This window comes from Pseudophryne corroboree, chromosome 5 (genome assembly GCF_028390025.1).
Source record: "Pseudophryne corroboree isolate aPseCor3 chromosome 5, aPseCor3.hap2, whole genome shotgun sequence".
In the NCBI taxonomy this organism is placed as follows: Eukaryota; Metazoa; Chordata; class Amphibia; order Anura; family Myobatrachidae; genus Pseudophryne; species Pseudophryne corroboree.
This window is the reverse complement of record NC_086448.1, coordinates 50,766,307-50,790,972: the sequence shown is the minus strand read 5'-3', so window position 1 is coordinate 50,790,972 and position 24,666 is coordinate 50,766,307. Positions and strand designations below refer to the sequence as shown.

The 24,666-nt window shown below is 47.8% G+C and overlaps 1 protein-coding gene across 3 annotated transcripts in view; it reads right to left on the bottom strand.

The window, feature by feature from the left end:
* DNAAF11 (dynein axonemal assembly factor 11) overlaps positions 1–24,666 on the bottom strand; it is a 238,155-nt gene that overhangs the window by 31,897 nt on the left and 181,592 nt on the right. For all 3 annotated transcript variants that reach the window (XM_063921265.1, XM_063921263.1, XM_063921264.1), the window contains exon 11: positions 18,243–18,319. In XM_063921265.1, coding sequence (XP_063777335.1) covers positions 18,243–18,319 — 77 coding nt within the window. The remainder of the gene's footprint in view (positions 1–18,242; positions 18,320–24,666) is intronic.

Here is a 24,666-nt window from a genome sequence, read left to right as displayed (position 1 = left end):
TCCTTACCTCTTCATCACACTGTTTCCAACAGATCAGACAATTATACACATAGTCCTCCAGTTACCCGCACGGACTTCACATAGGCGCCGGGTTCACAAAACTAACAGACATGACAGTAGGAACTGGCCCCATGGACCCGGCCGAAAGTGTATGTCTGACGCAAGACTTCCTAAGCAATATTGCAGGCCGACTGGAGGGTCTGGCGTCGACTCAGCATCAACTGGCACAGTGTCTGCAGCAGAACTACTTCTCCAGATATTCTCAGACTCTCTGTACTCCTGACCAACTGTGGATTCTCTATCATATGTTAATACAGCTACAAGAACTTTTGACTAGTATTCTTTCTGTGATGCCTGAACTCCTTAGGAATACCACCAAATTAATTGAGCCTGTTTTGTCCCATCCAGTTACTAAAGACTCTTCATCTGTGCAAAGAAAAGTTGTACATCAGAGCTATTCATGGCTCAAGCTCTCTGAAGCTGAACGCCAGCGTTGTAGGGAGCTATACCTCTGCCTTTACTGTGGAAATTACGGTCATTTCGTTAAGGGTTGCATTCTTCGCAAGCCAGAAAATAGTGGCAAACCTCAGTATCATAGCACTCATTTCTACAAGTCATCTACAGTAGCCGATCCTGTTACTGCTGATGGGGTGTCAAGAAGGCTCCTCAAAAAGACTCAAATTTATGCCTGGGGTCCTGTGATTAAAAGACCCTATCCCAAATTGAGTGTCCAGAAAAGAATGTTCAAGCCACTTAAAGTCACAAAGGGGTCTGTTTCCGCAGCCCAAAGAGGGGCATCTGAACTTTCAGTGCCTGGAAGGGCGTTAGACTCTGTAGCCTCAAGAGAGGCATCTGATTTTCAGGCTCCAGAAGGTGCACCTGAGTCTTCCACTAAAGGAGAAGTGTCTAATCTGTTAATCCCAGGAAGGATGCTGGATTTGCCAACCCTAAATAGGTTGTTAGATTTGCTAACCCCAGAAGGGGTCTCCAGAGTTTTGGCCCCAAGGGAGGTATCCAAGGCCAAGTTTCCAGAAGGAATTCTTAAAGCCACAGATGCAGACACTAACTCTTGCACGCCACCTTCCGAGAGTGATACCATGTTGGCAGCCAGCATGGTCCAGAGCCAGAACGGGCCACCTGAACGTTCAGATTCAGTTCCTGCCAGCTCAAGTTTGTCCGGACTCGAACTGTTTCCGTTCATATGTCCGTTTCAGTCTCCCTCAGTTCCAGCCAAATCCAAAACCTAAGGACCCAATCCAGATCCAATCGTAGGTCCAAAAACTCCACCGGTCCCAGTCGGTTCAAGTTCGTCCGGACTCAGTCTGGTCTTGTCCATATGTCCGGTCAAGTCTCCTTCAGTTCCAGCCGAATCCAAAACTTCAGGACCTAATCCGGTTCCATCTGTAGGTCTAAAAACTTCTCCAGTATCAGCCACTTCAAGTTCATCCAGACACAATCCAGTCCCATCCGTAGGTCCGAAGTAAAAATGTTCATTCTCCAATTCCAACAGAGGACAGATGTTTGTGACCCCAGAAAAGGGTGCTGATCCTGCGCTTCCAATCAAGTCACTAAAGACAACAGTCCTTGAAGGAGACACAAGTGTTTCTGTTTAAGACATTCTTCCCAGTGCCTCAACCCAAGTGGAGGTATGAAGCATCCTACCCCATAACAGGGGTACTGGGGTTTCTGAACCCAATCCAGTCCCGTCAATTTTTTCAGAGGACCCAATAGTTTCAGTCACTCCAGGTAAAATTATTCATTCAGTAACTGTTGAGGATTCTAGCGCTGCAGAGCTGGACATCAATCTGAATACAGCTTTCTCAGCTTTGTCCCTAAGCTGTTCTGAGTAACCTATTGTTCCATCTGCTGATATGGATAAAGGGCTTCAGGCTAACATTACTGAGAGGGATTCTGATGTTGCCTCCTCAGTCCAGTCACCAGAGTGTTACGTTCCTGATGCTCAGAACTAGAGAGATGTTGCGTAGTGAGTCCAGAGCACCAGGACGTGACGCTGAAATAAGGGGCGGTACGGGAATAGCCCCTAGCACCCTACCTCCATTGTTTTACCCGTGTGGTCAGTTCACGCCTGAGTGACTATGGTTTCTTGGGCCCACGGCAGCCGCGTTTGAAGGGCGGATTAGGTCTGCCCAACTCCGATGCCCCCAGGTCTTAGAGTGAGACAAGGCGTGAACCGAGACAGGATAATAACAAGGGGACCTCTAACTAAAGCAAACAGAAAGCTAGGGGCTACTAACTACCCTAAAACTAAAATAAGAATTTACTTACCGAAAATTCTATTTCTCGTAGTCCGTAGTGGATGCTGGGGACTCCGTAAGGACCATGGGGAATAGCGGCTCCGCAGGAGTCTGGGCACAAAAGTAAAGCTTTAGGACTACCTGGTGTGCACTGGCTCCTCCCCCTATGACCCTCCTCCAAGCCTCAGTTAGGATACTGTGCCCGGACGAGCGTACACAATAAGGAAGGATTTTGAATCCCGGGTAAGACTCATACCAGCCACACCAATCACACCGTATAACTTGTGATCTAAACCCAGTTAACAGCATGATAACAGAGGAGCCTCTAGAAAAGATGGCTCACTACAGCAATAACCCGATTTTTGGTAACAATAACTATGTACCAGTATTGCAGACAATCCGCACTTGGGATGGGCGCCCAGCATCCACTACGGACTACGAGAAATAGAATTATCGGTAAGTAAATTCTAATTTTCTCTGACGTCCTAGTGGATGCTGGGGACTCCATAAGGACCATGGGGATTATACCAAAGCTCCCAAACGGGCGGGAGAGTGCGGATGACTCTGCAGCACCAAATGAGAGAACTCCAGGTCCTCCTCAGCCAGGGTATCAAATTTGTAGAATTTTACAAATGTATTTGCTCCTGACCAAGTAGCTGCTCGGCAAAGTTGTAAAGCCGAGACCCCTCGGGCAGCCGCCCAAGATGAACCCACCTCCCTTGTGGAGTGGGCATTTACAGTTTTTTGGCTGTGGCAGGCCTGCCACAGAATGTGCAAGCTGATTTGTACTACAAATCCAACGAGCAATAGTCTGCTTAGAAGCAGGAGCACCCAGCTTGTTGGGTGCATACAGGATAAACAGCGAGTCAGATTTTCTGACTCCAGCCGTCCTGGAAACATATATTTTCAGGGCCCTGACAACGTCTAGCAACTTGGAGTCCTCCAAGTCCCTAGTAGCCGCAGGCACCACCATAGGTTGGTTCAGGTGAAACGCTGAAACCACCTTAGGGAGAAACTGAGGACGAGTCCTCAATTCCGCCCTGTCCGAATGGAAAATCAGATAAGGGCTTTTACAGGATAAAGCCGCCAATTCTGACACGCGCCTGGCCCAGGCCAGGGCCAACAGCATGACCACCTTCCATGTGAGATATTTTAACTCCACAGATTTAAGTGGTTCAAACCAATGTGACTTTTGGAACCCAAGAACTACATTGAGATCCCAAGGTGCCACTGGAGGCACAAAAGGAGGCTGTATATACAGTACCCCTTTTACAAACGTCTGAACTTCAGGGACTGAAGCTAGTTCTTTTTGGAAGAAAATTGACAGGGCCGAAATTTGAACCTTAATGGACCCCAATTTCAGGCCCATAGACACTCCTGTTTGCAGGAAATGTAGGAATCGACCCAGTTGAAATTCCTCCGTCGGGCCTTACTGGCCTCGCACCACGCAACATATTTTCGCCAAATGCGGTGATAATGTTTTGCGGTTACATCCTTCCTGGCTTTGATCAGGATAGGGATGACTTCATCCGGAATGCCTTTTTCCTTCAGGATCCGGCGTTCAACCGCCATGCCGTCAAACGCAGCCGCGGTAAGTCTTGGAACAGACAGGGTCCTTGCTGGAGCAGGTCCCTTCTTAGAGGTAGAGGCCACGGATCCTCCGTGAGCATCTCTTGAAGTTCCGGTTACCAAGTCCTTCTTGGCCAATCCGGAGCGACGAATATAGTGCTTACTCCTCTCCATCTTATAATTCTCAGTACCTTGTGTATGAGAGGCAGAGGATGGAACACATACACTGACAGGTACACCCACGGTGTTACCAGAGCGTCTGCTGAGGAAGTCTGCTTCCCAGTTGTCCATTCCCGGAATGAACACTGCTGACAGTGCTATCACATGATTTTCCGCCCAGCGAAGAATCCTTGCAGCTTCTGCCATTGCCCTCCTGCTTCTTGTGCCACCCTGTCTGTTTACGTGGGTGACTGCCGTGATGTTGTCCGACTGGATCAACACCGGCTGACCTTGAAGCAGAGGTCTTGCTAAGCTTAGAGCATTGTAAATGGCCCTTAGCTTCAGGATATTTATGTGAAGTGATGTCTCCAGGCTTGACCATAAGCCCTGGAAATTTCTTCCCTGTGTGACTGCTCCCCAGCCTCGCAGGCTGGCATCCGTGGTCACCAGGACCCAGTCCTGAATGCCGAATCTGCGGCCCTCTAGAAGATGAGCACTCTGCTACCACCACAGGAGGGACACCCTTGTCCTTGGTGACAGGGTTATCCGCTGATGCATCTGAAGATGCGACCCGGACCATTTGTCCAGCAGGTCCCACTGGAAAGTTCTTGCGTGGAATCTGCCGAATGGGATTGCTTCGTAGGAAGCCACCATTTTTCCTAGAACCCTTGTGCATTGATGCACTGAGACTTGGCTCGGTTTTAGGAGGTTCCTGACTAGCTCGGATAACTCCCTGGCTTTCTCCTCCGGGAGAAACACCTTTTTCTGGACTGTGTCCAGGATCATCCCTAGGAACAGAAGACGAGTCGTCGGAACCAGCTGCAATTTTGGAATATTGAGAATCCAACCGTGCTGCCGCAACACTACCTGAGATAGTGCTACACCGACCTCCAACTGTTCTCTGGATCTTACCCTTATCAGGAGATCGTCCAAGTAAGGGATAACTAAAACTCCCTTCCTTTTAAGGAGTATCATCATTTCGGCCGTTACCTTGGTAAAGACCCGGGGTGCCGTGGACCATCCAAACGGCAGCGTCTGAAACTGATAGTGACAGTTCTGTACCACAAACCTGAGGTACCCTTGGTGAGAAGGGTAAATTGGGACATGAAGGTAAGCATCCTTGATGTCCCGAGACATCATGTAGTCCCCTTCTTCCAGGTTCGCAATCACTGCTCTGAGTGACTCCATCTTGAATTTGAACCTCCGTATGTAAGTGTTCAAAGATTTTAGATTTAGAATCGGTCTCACCGAGCCGTCCGGCTTCGGTACCACAACAGTGTGGAATAATACCCCGTTCCCTGTTGCAGGAGGGGTACCTTGATTATCACCTGCTGGGAATACAGCTTGTGAATGGCTTCCAAAACTGCCTCCCTGTCAGAGGGAGACGTCGGTAAAGCCGACTTTAGGAAAACGGCGAGGGGGAGACGTCTCGAATTCCAATTTGTACCCCTGAGATATCACCACCTAAAACTAAACTTTTCACTAAGCAGCTCAGGAGAGCCACCTAGTGTGCACCCTTCTCGTTCGGGCACAAAAATCTAACTGAGGCTTGGAGGAGGGTCATAGGGGGAGGAGCCAGTGCACACCAGGTAGTCCTAAAGCTTTACTTTTGTGCCCAGACTCCTGCGGAGCCGCTATTCCCCATGGTCCTTACGGAGTCCCCAGCATCCACTAGGACGTCAGAGAAATATATGTGCGGCACGCCGCCAAAGGAAAAGAACAACAAAAGATACCACTGTCCACTCCCCCACACGGCACCGCCGAGTTCCGGAGAGGACAGTGAAAAGCGGAAACCTCCGCAAAAACCACCAATACAAAATTAACACAAGGACTAAGCGGCCTAGGCCGCAACACGCAGCAGAAGCCGCTACTCACGAAACCGGGAGAGAACCCCAACAAGCGAGAACCCCCAGATGATTGCAACAGGTTCACTTGGACAGGAAGGATTCCCAGGACCGGCTTCAGAACTCCAGAACTCAGGAGCACAGGGAGCAGGATCGACCAGATACAGCTGACCAGGAACAGACGTTGCAAGGCAGGAACAGCATACAGGAAGCTATCACCGGCGAGGCTGCAGTGTGCTGGCTCCCATAAAAAGACCCTGCTGGTCAATGACAGGAGGGCCAGCAAGACCAGCCCCCAGACCTTAATTACTAGTTGCCGTGCAGCTGCCCTGCTGCACGAGCAACTAATCAATCCTATCTGGCAACGGGGAACGCGGTCCGCCAATGGCGTCCCAGTTGCTATGGACCCAGCGGCTGAGGACACCCGGCGGCCTAGCGTTACCAGGGACCCGGCGGCTACAGTACGCACGGCATCCTGGCGTTGCTAGGCGCCAGGCGAGCAGGGAGAGAGGTGCGGCGGCCGTGAGCGTCGCTCGGAAGCAGACCGAGCGGCGCCGCGGACCACGGCACCTAACAGTACCCCCCCTTGAGGAGGGGTAAAAGAACCCCTAAAGCCGGGTTTCTGAGGAAATTCCTGAAAGAATAATCTCTTAAGTTTAGGGGCATGTAAATTGTTATCCAGGACTCAAGACCTTTCTTCCGGGCCATAGCCTTTCCAGTGAACCAAAAAATAAAGCCGGCCCCGAGAAACTTTGGAATCTAAAACCTTCTCCATCAAGAACTCTTGTTGCCCCTGAACATCCACCGGAGGTCTACCCTGGGAAGTCTTCCAAGGGAATCTCCTGCAAGAAAAATACTGCTTCAGAAGGGAACAGTGAAAAGTATTGCCAATTTTGAGTGATTTAGGCAAGCGTAGCCGAAAAGCAACTGGGTTGACCTTCTTAACGATAAGGAACGGTCCAATAAATTTGGGTCCCAATCTAGCCGAGGGTTGTCGGAGCTTGATGTTGCGGGTTGACAACCACACCTTATCTCCCACCTTAAAAGTGCATGGGCGTCGGAACCTATCAGAAATTTTTTTTTCTCGGAAGGCAGCCTTCTTAAGGGCAAGGTGCACCTTTTTCCAAATCATTCTGAGATGGGAAGTTAAGGTCAACGAGGAGACTGGAAAATGAGGGTAAAAAGAATTGGCTCTAGGATGAAAGCCCAAGACCGAAAAGAATGGGGACTCCTTGGTGGAAGAATGACAAGAGTTATTTTAGGCAAACTCGGCCAAAGGAAGAAATTCAGACCAATCATTCTGAAGTTTGGCCGAATATAGCCGTAAATACTGTTTTAACGACTGATTAACAAGTTCAGTTTGTCCGTTAGACTGTGGATGGTACCCAGATGTTAAAGAGAGTTTCATATTTAATGAGGCACAAAAATGTTTCCAGAAACGGGCGATGAATTGCGGTCCCCGATCAGAGACAATATCCCTGGGTAAACCATGGAGCCTGAACACATGGCGGAGAAACAAAACTGCCAACCCTTGAGCAGAGGGTAATCGGGGGAGAGCAATGAAGTGGGCCATCTTACTAAAACGGTCTACTACCACCCAAATGACTCGAAATCCAGCTGAAAGAGGAAGGTCCACCACGAAATCCATGGATATATGTGACCATGGCCTGAGAGGAACGGCTAGAGGCATGAGTTGCCCGACCGGCAACGATCGAGATACCTTGTACTGAGCACAAACCTGACAGGAACGGACAAATTCCCTTACATCTTTAGAAAGATTAGGCCACCACACTGAGCGAGAGATTAACTCCAAGGTCTTAGTGATACCCGGATGACCAGAAACCTTATTATCATGAAACTCAGCTAGAACAGTGCCTCTCAGAAATTCAGGGACGAAGAGACGATCTGCAGGAGTGACTTTGGGAGCCTGCTGCTGAAGCTGGACTAGCTGTGTAAATAAATCCTGTGTGAGGCCAGCCCGGATGACAGACGATGGGACTATGGGGGTAGTAGCCGGGTGGTTATTGTGAACCGGAAGAAAACAACGTGACAGGGCATCGGCTTTTGTATTCTTGGAACCGGGCCTGAAGGTGATAATAAACCTGAAACGAGTAAAAAACAGCGCCCAACGTACCTGTCGAGCATTAAGCCGTTTAGCTGACTCAATATACTGCAGGTTCTTGTGGTCAGTAAACACCGTAATGGTATGCCTTGCTCCTTCCAGCCAGTGCCTCCACTCCTCGAAAGCCCATTTAACTGCCAACAATTCTCAATTACCAACATCATAGTTGGATTCTGCGGAGGAGAATTTTCTAGACATGAAGGCACATGGGTGTAATTCCTGAGACTCCGGGTCTTCCTGAGAAAGGATAGCCCCCACTCCAACCTCTGAGGCATCTACCTCGACAATAAAGGGGAGATCCGGGTTAGGGTGTCTGAGTACTGGAGCTGAGACAAAGGCCTGCTTTAAGGCCAGGAAGGCAGACTTGGCTTCAGGCGACCAATTGGAAGGGTCCGCTCCTTTTTTAGTCAATGCCACAATAGAAGCAACCAAACCTGAGAAGGTATGAATAAAACGCCTATAGTAATTTTCAAACCCTAAAAAGCGCTGAATTGCTTTTAAGTTCGTGGGTTGTGCCCAATTTAGGATGGCCTGGAGTTTTTTTGGTTCCATGAAAAACCCCTTAGGAGAAATAATATACCCCAGGAAGGACACTTCTGTGATGTGGAAATCACATTTCTCCAGTTTGGCGTATAAATGATCTTCCCGTAACTTCTGAAGGACCAGTCGCACATGGGTAATATGTTGTTCAAAAGACTCAGAGTAAATCAAAATGTCGTCTAAATAAACGACTACGAACTTTCCTAGAAAGTCGCGAAGGACGTCGTTAATGAGATCTTGAAATACAGCAGGAGCATTAGACAGCCCAAACGGCATCACCAGGTATTCATAATGTCCCGACTGTGTGCTGAAAGCCGTCTTCCACTCATCCCCAGATTTTATTCGGATGAGATTGTAAGCCCCTCTAAGATCGATCTTGGAAAAGATAACGGCAGTCCGGAGCTGATCAAATAGTACTGAAATCAGTGGCAAGGGGTAGGTGTTTTTAACAGAAATTTTATTCAGAGCCCGATAATCAATACATGGTCTGAGCGACCCATCTTTTTTCTCAACAAAAATGAACCCTGCACTCAATGGAGATTTCGAGGGCCTAATGAAGCCTTTTTTTAGGCTCTCCTGTACATAATCATTCATTGCCGTAGTTTCCGGCCCAGACAGGGCATATAGTCTCCCTTTAGGCAAAGAGGCACCGTGAACTATGTCAATAGCGCAGTCATAGGACCGATGAGGAGGCAGAATATCCGCATTACCTTGGAGAAAACAAGTCCTGATATTCCAAAGGAATAAGTTCTGGGGTGACTGCCGCAACCCGGACTGGACGGGAAATACATTCCTTAATACAAAAGGGACCCCATCGGGAAATCTCCCCAGACCGCCAATCTATGGTGGGATTATGAAAGGCAAGCCAGGGGTGACCCAAAACTACGGGGACAGCCGGACAATGGGTAAGGTAAAATTCAATTTTCTCCGAATGTAGGGCCCCCACTGTCAGTTGTACTGGAGGTGTGCGGTGAGTGATTACACCATTAGAAAGCGGACCACCATCCAAGCCGTGCATGGTGATACGTTTATCCAAAGATATCTGTGGAACGCCCAAAGCCTGAACCCAACCAAGATCCATGAAATTTCCCGCAGCTCCACTGTCGACGAAAGCCGACACCAACGAACTGAGACTACCAAAGGAAATTTTTACAGGAACTAATAAGGAATCAGTAGAGGAGATCAATTGCAGACCCAAGTGAACCCCCTCACAATTCACTTGGTCAGAGCGTTTCCCTGCTTATTCGGGCAATTACGTGCGATATGTCCCTTGCCACCACAATACAAGCAAAGACCAGAATTTAGCCTTCTGGTTCTTTCCTCTGGGGACAGCCGGGAGAGACCCATTTGCATGGGCTCCTCGACGTCCTCAGGGAAAGTATACACACATGGACTAGGCCTGAAACTAGCTCCTCTTTCAGCCCTCCGCTCCCGGAGACGACGATCAATTTTAATAGCAAGCTCCATGAGTTTGTCTAAAGTCTATGGAGCGGGATACTGAAGGAGACTGTCTTTAATAACTTCAGACAAACCGAGGCGAAACTGACTGCGCAGGGCCGGGTCATTCCAGCCACAGTCGTTCGACCAACGGCGTAACTCGGTACAATACGCCTCTGCTGGATTTTTCCCTTGCTTAAGTGCACGCAGGTGGCTCTCAGCCGACGCTTCTCTATCAGGGTCATCGTACAGAAGGCCTAGAGACTTAAAAAAGGCATCTACAGAAAGCAAGGCAACATCATCGGCTTTTAGCCCAAAAGCCCAGGTTTGCGGATCGCCTTGTAGCAAAGACATCACAATCCCGACCCGTTGAGACTCGGTACCAGAGGATCGGGGCCTTAAACGAAAATAAAGCTTACAAGCTTCCTTGAAATTAAAAAAATCCTTTCGGTTACCTGAAAAACGGTCAGGAAGGTGCATCTTTGGTTCTGGAATCATACTCGGGGAGGCTCGCAAAAGATCTTCCTGCGATCTCACCCGAGGAGTAAGATCCTGAACCATCTGAGTTAGTTCCTGAATCTGGTTGGCCAAAAGCTGGCTGGGATCTGGTCCTAATACTGCCGGATTCATGAGGCCGAATTTCAAGGCCCACCAAAAACAAATAACTCTTTATATTATTCTTTTTTTGTTGTTTTTGGGCCGGTGATAATGTTACGTTCCTGATGCTCAGAACTAGAGAGATGTTGCGTAGTGAGTCCAGAGCACCAGGACGTGACGCTGAAATAAGGGGCGGTACGGGAATAGCCCCTAGCACCCTACCTCCATTGTTTTACCCGTGTGGTCAGTTCACGCCTGAGTGACTATGGTTTTTGGGCCCACGGCAGCTGCGTTTGAAGGGCGGATTAGGTCTGCCCAACTCCGATGTCCCCAGGTCTTAGAGTGAGACAAGGCGTGAACCGAGACAGGATAATAACAAGGGGACCTCTAACTAAAGCAAACAGAAAGCTCGGGGCTACTAACTACCCTAAAACTAAATATATGTGCGGCACACCGCCAAAGGAAAAGAACAACAAAAGATACCACTGTCCACTCCCCCACACGGCACCGCCGAGTTCCGGGGAGGACAGTGAAAAGCGGAAACCTCCGCAAAAACCACCAATACAAAATTAACACAAGGACTAAGCGGCCTAGGCCGCAACACGCGGCAGAAGCCGCTACTCACGAAACCGGGAGAGAACCCCAACAAGCGAGAACCCCCAGATGACTGCAACAGGTTCACTTGGACAGGAAGGATTCCCAGGACCGGCTTCAGAACTCCAGAACTCAGGAGCACAGGGAGCAGGATCGACCAGATACAGCTGACCAGGAACAGACGTTGCAAGGCAGGAACAGCATACAGGAAGCTATCACCGGCGAGGCTGCAGTTTGCTGGCTCCCATAAAAAGACCCTGCTGGCCAATGACAGGAGGGCCAGCAAGACCAGCCCCCTAATTACTAGTTGCCGTGCAGCTGCCCTGCTGCACGAGCAACTAATCAATCCTATCTGGCAACGGGGAACGCGGTCCGCCAATGGCGTCCCCGTTGCTATGGACCCAGCGGCTGAGGACGCCCGGCGTCCTAGCGTTGCCAGGGACCCGGCGGCTACAGTACGCACGGCGTCCTGGTGTTGCTAGGCGCCGGGCGGGCAGGGAGGGAGGTGCGGCGGTCGTGAGCGTCGCTCGGAAGCAGACCGAGCGGCGCCGCGGACCGCGGCACCTAACACAGAGTTGTTTGCCTCAGTCACAGATGTGAGTGTCGCAGCTTCAGGGAAAATTACTAGCGTCTCTATCCAGGAGGAAATTTTACTCCTCAAATGCAAAAGCATCGCCGCTGTGCGATGCTTTTGCATTTCTGCAGGGAAGGGGGAGGGGGGGGGGGACAGCACTGACAAGCGGGGCAGACTAGTCCTGTGATGGGCATCCCCCCGCATGTCTGAGTGCCTGATCGTAGCTGTGCTAAATTTAGCACAGCTGCGATCAACTCGGAATGACCACCAATATCTGTTTCTGGGATTCAGAGGAAGAACTTTGGAGTGGGCTAACACGTTTTTTGAGAGTAATGATCCTGTGCTCCATGATTTACAGACTCTTAGTAATGCAGTGATTAAAGAATTTAGTCCTAAACCCTCGAAATCCGACTCTACTAAGAAATTGTGCTCCAAAAAGAATTCCAGTTCTTCTTCATTCAAACTACAACCGTCTGCTACAAAAGAAAGTTTGTGCTGTCCTTCCAAGGATAATACAAGTACAGTATCTCCTCCTGTAAGAATCTGATCATTAAAACTGGTCATCTAGGAGTCACTCCTAGCCTGATACTAAGTTCTCCGCTAAAGAATTTAAAACTCCAGTGCACTTCTCTGTCATCTCCATACTGTGTATCTACTAAGTATTCTGGTCTTCCGGCTTCATTGGTCATTCAGAATTTGAAGTCTTCGGACATTTCTCAAACCTCCGGTTCTGCAGATCTTATAATACGTGGTGGATCTTCCGCTTTATGTTACTTCCAGGATTCTCCAGTTAATCAAGTTCCCAGTAAGGGAGATTCATATCTTCCATTAGACTTGGACTCAGACTCTGAATTTGATCCAGTTTATAATGCTACTCCTTTCCTGGGAGGTCCTTTGTTTTCTGAGGAAGTTTTTTCTGTACAGGAAATTCCGCTCTCCATGGTCAAATCCAGATGTTCCCATAAGAAGAAGAGGCATAGATGAAGGCCTTACGTTTTTCTGTATGAAATTTTCAAGTTCCTCTAAGATTCAAAATGGGTGTCTGGAGTCCACTCTTGAAGAGGGGGGTACTGTCATGACTCTGACTGTATGTCTCATGTTCTGTGGCTTACCTCAGCATATCCTGTAACCTGCATCTGCTTCAGCTCAGCATGTAGACTGCAATCTGTGTTGCTTACTCTTGATTAGCCACCTGAGTAGGAATTCCTCTGTAATCAGTAGGATCCTGTGTGCAGCATTTGATTCTCCACTGTGCTCAGCTCTCTGGTGTTTGGGCCTAAAAGCCAGCATCCTCTGTTCATTTTAGAAGTTTAGGCTTCAGTGTTTTTCCAGCCTGCTAGGTCTCACTCCACATCAGAGCCTAACCTGGAGTACTGATGTGACAGGGTCTATTCATCTGACCAAGAGCTATCCAATCCTGTGCCAGCCTGAGACTCCCTGAATCACCTGACTCTATTCACCAAGGACCAAGAGGTACAAGTAGAGAGACCTGAGTTTCAGAAGCTGCCAGTTCCTTGAGTAACACAGTTCAGTGTGAGCCAAGTAGCTGAGCTCTCTAGAGGTTACACTTATTACCTTAGTACCTGCAAGCCTCTGTGCTTTTACTATCTAGTTCAGTTGCTCTCAAGTCCAGTTCACAGTGAGTGTACAAGTTCTACCGCTACCCAGCCCGGTCCATAGTGCTCCAGTAACCAGCCTGATTCAGGCACGCTGGTAACCAGTCCAGTTCTCAGTTACACTAGTAATAAACTCGGTTCATAGTGCTCCGGTAACCAGTCCGGTTCAGCTTATCCTCAAGCGGTAGCCAGTCCGGCCCGGTTTATCCTCAGCCGATAGCCAGTCTGGTCCACTTTATCCTCAGTCGATAGCCAGTCCGGCCCAGCATCGTATCACCAGCCGAAGCCCGTTGATCATTAATCCAGTTCATTCTCACCAATAGAGTCACCATCCTGTTATCAACACTAAGTCCCTGGTGTTCCAGTGGTCAGGATACGGCTCCCTCTGCCGAGGCCTGGGTTCGAGTCCCGGTCAAGGATTGCACCTTACCTCTTCATCACACTGTTTCCCACAGACCAGCCAATTATACACATAGTGATCCAGTTATCTGCACAGACTTCACAGATACGCCGGGTTCACAAAACTATCAGACATGACAGGGCGGGTGAGACGGCTGTGGTGTGCGGGGGAAGCACGTGGGTGAGCAGGTGAGGGAGGGAGGTTGAGACACTGGGAAGGGATTATCATTGTATAACATATGCTAACGCCACTTAACCACTGAGTTAGCTTACGTGAACAAGAAATACCTTCGGATCTTGATACGTTTCAGAAGACCACAGGTCCCATTATAAAGATGGGAGCAGCGGAAAAGGAAGGCAAGTGAAAGCTGCACCGTTGATTTCCAAGAGATTAATGCGGTGGAGCTCGATACATTTAAGGGGAACTTAAATTTCGATTTCCGAATTTTGTTTGTTATTTTCACCATGATCAATGTGCCTCTATAACACCAAAGAGACTAGTGGGGGGAAAAAACCTCTTTCCCATCACAAGAGCTACAGACATCTTCATACTCATTTGCTGAGACCGTCCATTATAAATACAGCCGCAAATTAGTGGCAAATCGGACTTTAGGTAGATGTGTATATTAAGATATTGGGAGCTGCTAATGCAGGATGGCAATTAAACTTTGCTGTGGAAAATACTATGAGAAAATCATTGGGAAATGGAGGAATTAAAGCAATATCCTTAACCAGGACAGCAATGGATGACCACACTTAACCCTCCCCGGCCAGATTCATAGGAGGTCTTACTAACTACAAAGCATCAATTCCCTGTAATACAATGGTTCTTTTTCTATTCCTGTAGACCGATTCAAGTCTGCTAAAAGATTCGGTATGATTTACCGCCGCACGGGATGCTGAATGTCAGTATACCGACATCGGCATCCCAAGCGGTGGAATGCCGGCAGGTGGGCGAGCACAACTAAGCCCTTTGCAGGCTCGCTGCACTCGCCACTTTGCGGGCTCGGCGGCAAGCTTCACTCACCACAGGTTCTATTCTCCCTCTATGGGTGTCGTGGACACCCAAAGAGGGGGAATCACCTACCTCACCGGTATACCGGCGGCGGTATGGTGCCCCCGTCGGGATCCCGGTATATATATAAAGAATGGAGAATAAAACTTAACCAGCGCTTGTGTTTAGACGTTCAAGATCTGACGTATTCCTTATCTATTCGTCCTCATAGTAAATCATGTGGAAGAAAAAAGATGTATATAGCATAACACCATTTATTTTCACACAACAATAAAGCAAATAAAATAATAGCACAAATCCTGGAGTGTTAACAGGTGCAGTGGGTAATTACCGGATGTTCCAGAACTGCGGTTAAACAGTTCTGAATAGGCATAGAGATTTAACTGCAGGGATTCCGGATTTCCCCCAGTAGTCGGTCAAATGATGTTCCAACCGTATCTCCACTCCACTGCAAACCCGTGGTCACCTCCCTGGATCTCACCAACGCGTTTCCACCCCGAGCTGGGGTCTTTTTCAAGGTGCAAAATGTGTGTCTGTATTGTGACCGCCGGGATACCGGCGATCGGTATGCTAACCGCATACCCTGCTAACTGCAGATGTGCGAGTTACAGATGGAGCCCTCCTCATCTTGGCCTTTAATAGGATTAACTGAACCAGGGCAGTCGGACTTAATCCTCTGCTGTATTGTTGTCTCTGTATTGTATTGCAGCTGAGACCACAGCATGAAAGCAAGGAGCCTTCTTGCATCGTCATGACGCTACAGGGTGGCGAGTACCATGTGACTGTATGGGGCATTTCTCCATGGGCGTGGCTGGGCCCTCTGATTTGTGTGGACAGTTAACAGAATCTAAGCCTAGAAGAAATCATGCTGTATGAAGGGCCAAGGGTGGCCCAACTAACTACTAACCCGGTGATCATTAGAATGGTATCCGATCTTTAGGTCGATAGCACTTAGGTCGGCACTTAGCCCGCTTGCTCCCATCTTGCTCCCCTCCAATTTGTCCTGAACTCCGCAGCTAGGCTTATCTTCCTCTCCCACCGCTCCACTCCCCTTCGACAAAATGTACACTGGCTGCCATTCCCCTACAGGATCCTCTTCAAACTCCTCACCCTCACATACAAGGCCATCTCTAATTCCACTGCTCCCTACATCTCTAACCTCCTCTCCCTTCATATTCCCTCCCGCCCCCTATGGTCGGCCATTGACCGACGCCTCTCCTCTGCCCTAGTCACTGCTTCCCATGCTCGAGTTCAAGACTATGGCCGTGCTGCACCCCTTCAGTGGAACGCACTCTCCTGCACCATTAGACTCTCCCCGACCTTGCAAAACTTCAAACGGGCACTAAAAACCCACCTATTCATCAAAGCATACCCTCTCGATGCATAACCCAGTCCTGAGGCTGTTACTCCATTCCCCTGCCTCATGCCTTGAACATCTCGGCTTTGCTTACATACCGCCATCAGTTTACCTCCCGCTTGCTTGCACCTCATGTCCTCTGTCTGTCTCCCCTTCCCACTAGATTGTTAGCTCTTCAGAGCAGGGCCCTCTTTCCTCTTGTAATCTAAGCCCTCTTCTCGACACATTTCACGCACAGCTCCCCTACTCAGCGACCATCTTTACCAGCTTCTTCTCCTGCTGGTAAAGGCTCATCTCCATCTATGGCCACCAGCCCCAAGTAGTACGATGATCACTCCCTCACTACTTACATCTTAGCTGTATTATGTATTGAGACTTGTGGTGCTCTTTGGGGGTCATTCCGAGTTGATCGCACGCTGCAACTTTTTGCAGTCAGTGTGATCAACTAGACGCCGCCTATGGGGGAGTGTATTTTTGCAAAAAAAGTTTTGTGTAGAACAAGACCAGGGAAAGAGTTACTTAACCTGTGCGATGAATCCAGCGATGCAGGTCCCAGAATTGACGTCAGACATACACCCCCAAACGCCTGACACGCCAGCAATCGCTGCACTACTCCCAGAAAACGGTCAGTTGACACCCACAAACGCCCTCTTCCTGTCAATCTCCTTGCGATTGGCTGTGCGAATGGATTCTCATTAAATCCATCGCTCAGCAACGATCTGCTTTGTAGCCGTACGACGTGCCTGCGCATTGCAGTGCACACGAATACGCAGTAGTAACCTGTTAATAATAATAATAATAATTAGGTCGACCACTATTGGTCGACATGGTCTATACAGATGGAGCCTCGTTCATCTAGTCTTCTCTGCTGCACCTAGGTGCACCAAGGCTTATTAGCATAAACCTTTCATCTATTGTTCTCAGCTGCAATACAATAAAGAGAGAACAATACAGCAGGGGATTAAGTCTGACTGCCCTGGCTCAGTTAATCCTATTAAAGTAATAGATGAGGAGGGTTCCATCTGTAGATCGACATGGTCGCAAGGTCAACATGGAAAAATGTCTACATGAGTTTTTCCCATATTTTTTTTTTTTTTTTACTTTTTCATACTTTACAATCCACGTGGACCATGATTGGCGCGCAGTGCGCCATGCAAGGGGACACGGTGCACTAATTGGGGGTTACCAGTCACTCTACGAAGAAAACAACACCAAAAAAACTTAAAAAAACTCATGTCAACCTTTTTCCATGTCGACATAATGAACAAGTCGTCATATTTCAGGTGTCGACCTAGTCACTGTCTACCAATAGTGGTCGACCTGGTGACTGTCGACCCAATGATCCACACCTGTTATACTCAGTATATATATTGTTACGCAGCAGCTATACAACACTAAATAGATAAGTACACATTTCAGGAAGAGCTCCTATACATTGTATGTTCTACAGGCATAGGGGGTCATTCCGAGTTGATTGCTCGCTAGCAGTTTTTAGCAGCCATGCAAACGCTATGCCGCCTCCCACTGGGAGTGTATTTTAGCTTAGCAGAAGTGCGAACGAAGAGATCGCAGAGCGGCTACAAAATAATGTTGTGCAGTTTCAGAGTAGCTCCAGACCCACTCAGCGCTTGTGATCACTTCAGACTATTCAGTTTCTGATTTGACGTCACGAACATGCCCTGCGTTCGCCCAGCCACGCCTGCGTTTTTCCGATCACTCTCTGAAAACGGTCAGTAGACACCCAGAAACGCCTACTTCATGTCAATCACTCTGCGGCTGCCTGTGCGGCTGAAAAGCATCGCTAGACCCTGTGTAAAACGGCATCGTTCGTTGTAATTGTACGCCACGCGTGCGCATTGCGCCGCATACGCATGCGCAGAAGTGCCATTTTTTTGCCTGATCGCTGCACAGCGAACGAATGCAGCTAGCGAACAACTTGGAATGACCACCATACTGTATTAGTGGTGGTGATTACGCATTCGCTGGCTTTTGGTGCCTGACATTATACAGCAGCAGTATAAATACCGAGACCTCTCTCCCATACAAGGACAACTCTTCCCTCTGGTCTCTGAGGCTGACTTTACAGCCATGATTACTTTCCTCTCCTGCAAGCTCACATTTATATTGCTGTGTTATTAAGGTTAAAGGTGTCATTGAACGTTACCTGCTTTGTACATTATTGCAGTTTTGCCTTTTCGGTGGAAGTGAAGGCGTCCTCCTTTTCTCAATGAGCTCTGAGGCCTGAAATATAAAAGATTCTATGCTTACACTTACAGGTAGGTGTCCAGTGATAGTACCTATGTGCATTTATGCCAGACAATAATATTTATCTGTGGTCGATAAACAGACAACCACCTCTCTACGGTTATTGTCCCATCACTCATTGCATTTTTGTCTGTGTATTAAACGGGTATGGGTCATTAGGTTGACAAGATTTAGGTCAACAGTTATTACGTCGGCGACTTCCGGTTCCGGCATGGGAGAGTGAGCGGCTTCTCCCCTCGGCTCCGCTCTGCACACCTGCCCTTTACCGCAAGCACGCTGCCAGCCTCAGGGAAACATCGTTCCCGGTCTCCCCGGAGGACAGAGGAGACAATGGAGAAGTTTCAGGCGTCACCAGCCGTTCCGAAATCACTCCCTCCGCCGCAGCCACCGAGACAGGAGAAACGCAGGGGGGAATACAATATGGCGCCTGACGCTGATATGGCTCCTGGAACTCCGGTTAGTAAAAAGCCGATTGCTGACCCTGCTATTGCTACGGGGGAGTCCATGTCTGCTATGCCTACTCATTCCTCGTCATATGAGGGCATGGTATTAGCGATTCAAGCCGCCATGGCACCTTTGCTACAAAAAGCAGTGGTGGATATTACGACACAGAGACAACATTTGGCTGGCAGGATGTCTGCAGCTGAGCAGCACATCAGTGATAATACGGATTATGTGGTGTGGCTGCAGAAATCTGTCTCTGCTTTGGTTCTTGAGAATAAACGGCTGGCTGAAAAGTTAGATAGTATCGAAAATAGAACCAGAAGAAATCATTTAGGAATTATGGGACTGCCTGAAACGTTGAAGGGGGCTTCTCTGGAGCACTTTGTCCGTACTACACTCCCTGCAATATTACAGATAGAAAGGGACTGCGCTGATATTGTAATTGAGAGGGTGCATCGTTTAGGAGATCTGGCCAGGAACTCATCTCAGCGTCCAAAAGTGGTTATTTTCAAGACTTTGAACTATCTCCATGCCTTGGCTATTTGGAGGGCGTCTTGCAAACATAATCCTATTTTATGGGAGGGACACTCTTTGCGTATTTTCCAAGACTTTTCTGCTGAACTTTCTAGACTGAGACGTGCCTTCTCCCCAATCTGTTCTACACTTGTTAAAACCAATCGAAAATTCATGATGTTATTCCCGGCGCGATTGCGCATTTATACTGGATCGGAGTTCTCTAAGTTTACCACACCTGCTGATGCGGAGGCATTTCTCGAGGAAGCTGATGGGAGAAGCACTATGGATTTATCTCGGGCTCCGGATGACTGAGACAAGCAGCGCTGTTCTAGTTCTAAAGATAAATGTTCCCTGGGATATATTCCATTATTGTACTGTATTGCTCATTTGTTTAGATTTTATAGTTGCTCTCAGTATTTAGTTCTGAGTGATACACTACTTTGCTATGTTTATGCTTGCTTAAATTTACACCCTGATTTATCAGGGATTTCTGGTTAATTATTATGTTGGCCGGTGTCTTGGGCGGAGGCCGTGCCGGGGTGTTTTCTTCTTTATGTCGCTATTGCAGAATTCGGTGTTTGGGACACTGGTTGTACGAAGGCTGAATTCTTACTGGAAGTCTATAAGGAGGATGCTCATGGTGGTTTTGTTTTTGTGTGTTTTTTATTTGTGTTTTTTTTTTTTTTTACTGTCTGTTATTCCCTCTTGTGTGTTCCCTCCCCACTCCCTCCTAGATTAGGTTTACAATTTCTGGTGTTTAGTGTAGTTATTATCTCTTTTTGTGACTATGGGGTATATGCAATTAGCTGCGAATCGCGGCAATTTTTCGGCCGTTTTTCAATTCGACAGTCTAATTTCGGCAAGTGGGTGCCGAAATTGACCATATGCAATAAAAAACGGATTCGACAGTCCCGCAGACGCAAAACGGCCGATTTGACCAATTTTGTTCCGTTTTTTTAAAAACGGGAAAAAACACGGGAAAAAATGGCGTGGGGTCCCCCCTCCAAAGCATAACCAGCCTCGGGCTCTTCGAGCTGGTCCTGGTTCTAAAAATCCGGGGGGAAAATGGACAGGGGATCCCCCGTATTTTTAAAACCAGCACCGGGCTCTGCGCCTGGGGGGACAAAAAGAGTAGGGGTCCCCCGTATTTTTTACACCAGCATCGGGCTCCACTAGCTGGACAGATAATGCCACAGCCGGGGGTCACTTTTATACAGCGCCCTGCGGCCGTGGCATTAAATATCCAACTAGTCACCCCTGGCCGGGGTACCCTGGGGGAGTGGGGACCCCTTCAATCAAGGGGTCCCCCCCCCAGCCACCCAAGGGCCAGGGGTGAAGCCCGAGGCTGTCCCCCCCATGCAAGGGCTGCGGATGGGAGGCGGATAGCCTTGAGAAAATGTTAAGAATATTGTTTTTTTTTCAGTAGTACTACAAGTCCCAGCAAGCCTCCCCCACAAGCTGGTACTTGGAGAACCACAAGTACCAGCATGCGGGAGAAAAACGGGCCCGCTGGTACCTGTAGTACTACTGGAAAAAAAATACCCAAATAAAAACAGGAGACACACACCTTGAGAGTAAAACTTTATTGCACACCTGCCGACACACACATACTTACCTATGTTGACCCGCCGACTGCCACGTTTCCTGATCCGACGATCCGGGGTACCTGTGAATCAAATTATACTCACCTCAATCCAGTGTCCAGATATAAATCCTCGTACTTGGCAAAACAAATACACGAACACCCGATCCAGCGGACTGAAAGGGTCCCATGTTTACACATGAGACCCCTTTCCCCGAATGCCGGGACCCCACGTGACTGCTGTCACCGAGGTCCCTTCAGCCAATCAGGAAGCGCTACTTCGTTGCACTCACCTTTTTGGCTGTATGCGCGTGTGACCTCAGACAGCGCATCGCAAAGCCTCTCCATTACTTTCAATGGTGGGAACTTTGCGGGTAGCGGTGGGGTTACCCGCGGTCAGCCGCTGACCGCGGGTGACCTCACCGCTGATGCAAAGTTCCCACCATTGAGTATAATGGAGAGGCTTTGCGAGGCGCTGTCTGAGGTCACACGCGCATACAGCCAATCAGGTGAGTGCAACGAAGTAGCGCTTCCTGATTGGCTGAAGGGACCTCGGTGACAGCAGTCATTAGGCATTAGGGGAAAGGGGTCTCATGTGTAAACATGGGACCCCTTTCAGTCCGCTGGATCGGGTGTTCGTGTATTTGTTTTGCCAAGTACGAGGATTTATATCTGGACACTGGATTGAGGCGAGTATAATTTGATTCACAGGTACCCCGGATCGTCGGATCAGGAGACGTGGCAGTCGGCGGGTCAACATAGGTAAGTATGTGTGTGTCGGCAGGTGTGCAATAAAGTTTTACTCTCAAGGTGTGTGTCTCCTGTTTTTATTTGGGTATTTTTTTCCAGTAGTACTACAGGTACCAGCGGGCCCGTTTTTCTCCCGCATGCTGGTACTTGTGGTTCTCCAAGTACCAGCTTGCGGGGGAGGCTTGCTGGGACTTGTAGTACTACTGGAAAAAACAATATTCTTAACATTTTCTCAAGGCTATCAGCCTCCCATCCGCAGCCCTTGGATGGGGGGGACAGCCTCGGGCTTCACCCCTGGCCCTTGGGTGGCTGGGGGGGGACCCCTTGATTGAAAGGGTCCCCACTCCCCCAGGGTACCCCGGCCAGGGGTGACTAGTTGGATATTTAATGCCACGGCCGCAGGGCGCTGTATAAAAGTGACCCCCGGCTGTGGCATTATCTGTCCAGCTAGTGGAGCCCGATGCTGGTGTAAAAAATACGGGGGACCCCTACTCTTTTAGTCCCCCGTATTTTTTGCACCAGCACCAGGCGCAGAGCCCGGTGCTGGTTTTAAAAATACGGGGGATCCCCTGTCCATTTTTTCCCTGTATTTTTAGAACCAGGACCGGCTCGAAGAGCCCGAGGCTGGTTGTGCTTTGGAGGGGGGACCCCACGCCATTTTTTTTCCGGGATTTTACCATTCCATTTAAAAAATAAATAAATATATATATATATATTTTTTTTAAAATATATAAATAATACTTGTGCCTCCCAAAAAGACAAACCAAGTTACCTAATCCCTTCTAATATAAATAGATATGCTATTACCAATAAAAAAAACACCAAAAAAAACATGTTTTAATTTTTTTTTATTAGATTCACCCACCAAAGTGTGGCGGATTGAAAATGACGAATTTACTGTCTAAAAGCACTGTTGTCGAATTTCCAAACTTCAATTGAATATACTTTTGTCGAATTGCCGCATTTGTACCATTGCAGAAAAGTCGAATTTGACAAATGTCGAATTTCAAAAAGTCGAATTTTGAAAGTCCGTTTTTTTGACGGAAAGTACTGAATTGCATTATCGATTTTTTTTTTTTTGGCGAAAAAGTCCAGTTTTTCGACAATTTCGGGAATTCGACCGCAATTGCATATACCCCTATGTCTCTTAAGGTTGGGTCACTTAATGTCCAGGGCATTCATACTCTTGCTAAACGTCGGCGTTTGCTGACTTATTTAAATAAACATGCAATAGATTTCATTTGCCTTCAAGAAACTCATCTGATGCCTGAGGAGGTTAAAAAATTGAATATGATGGGATGGGTGGTATTAGGTTCTGCTTCCCATAATACTAAATCTCGGGGAGTGGCGGTGATGGCTAAGAAATCTCTGAATGTTTTGGTATCACATATGGCCTCAGATGCGGAAGGTCGTTTCTTAATACTTAAGCTTAAATTCCGGGGTACGGCTTTTCATTTATGCAATGTTTATGCGCCAAATATGTACAGTAAACCCTTTTTTACCTCACTGATTGCGAGATTACATATCTTGGATCCCAGCTCGTTAATAGTCTGCGGTGACTTTAACTTACTCTCATCTTCCTTCCTGGACAGGACTCCTCCCCCGAAGCGTGAGCTGACTCTGCCAAAGATTGGCATGCCATTTTTTATTAAGTCACTTAATTTAATTGACACTTGGAGGGCTACACATCCCACAGAAAGAGAATATTCTTGTCTTTCTCTGACCCATAATACGTGGTCTAGAATTGACTCTATTTTGGTAGCTGAACCGCTATTTCCCAAAATAGCCTCGGTTGATATGGAATCCCCAGTGATAGCGGGTCATGGTTTGGTTTGGATGGTGCGGAGCTTCGGGAGGTCAGAGGGCTCTGTTCCCCATTGGAAATTTCCTTCCCGCTTATTGCACTCACAAAATTTGAAGTCTCAATTGGAGACTTGGTGGAAAGAATTTCAAATGAATAATACAACATATGCAAGCTCTAATCCCACAGTTTTTTGGCTGGCTGCTAAGACCGTAATTAGAGGTAAATTAATTGCTTATACTTCCTTCCTTAAAAAAACAACGTAATGCCTCTTATCTTGAACTGCAATCTGCTCTTTCTAGTGCTTTTCAAACTTATAAGTTATCTCCTTTCCCAGAGCATAAAACTAACTATCTTTCAGCTAAATTGCACTTTAGTGAGTTATTACAGATGAGTGGGGACAACTATCTTTTTCAAGTTAACTCCAAGTTTTATAAATTTGGAAATAAGACCGGACGGCTTTTGACTAACTTATTACAGGGATCGAGAGGTCAGTCCGTGGTTCATCCTCTGTTAAAGGCGAATGGATCTCTCACTACTTGAGACTTACAAATTACAGAGGTTATGGAATCCTTTTATGAATCCCATTATTCGACTCCATTTGAAACTGCTGAACAAACTTCTTCTCCTACTGTCACTGATCCTTCTCTTTCCTCTTCTTCTCACTCTTCTTCTGCTTACTGGGACTCGCTACCACTTCCTCAGCTCCCTGACTCTTTCTGTTCACCACTTACTGCACCAATCACCACTGCAGAAGTCCTTTCAGCCATTAAGCAGCTGAAGCTAGCCAAATCCCCGGGTCCTGATGGCTATACTAATGAATTTTATAGGCTATTAGATTCTCACATTGCCCATCCCTTAGCTGCCTGTTTTAATCATATAATTAGCGCAGGGAGTCTCCCCCTTTACTTCTCGGGTGCCTTTATTAAAATTTTACCAAAGGCTGGCAGGAATCTTGCTCTTCCAGGATCCTACAGACCTATTTCATTGTTAAATTCTGATTATAAACTTGTTACAAAAATTTTGGCTGAAAGACTGAAGCCTATTTTACCATTTATAATTCATAAAGACCAAACTGGATTCATTACTGAGAGGCATTCGGTGGTGAACGTGCGGAGAGTCCTTGCTGCGAACAAACAGGCTACTGCTGATCCCCCATCTTCTTCCCCCTCAATTTTAATTACGTTAGATGCGGAAAAGGCCTTTGACCTTGTGTTATGGCCTCACTTG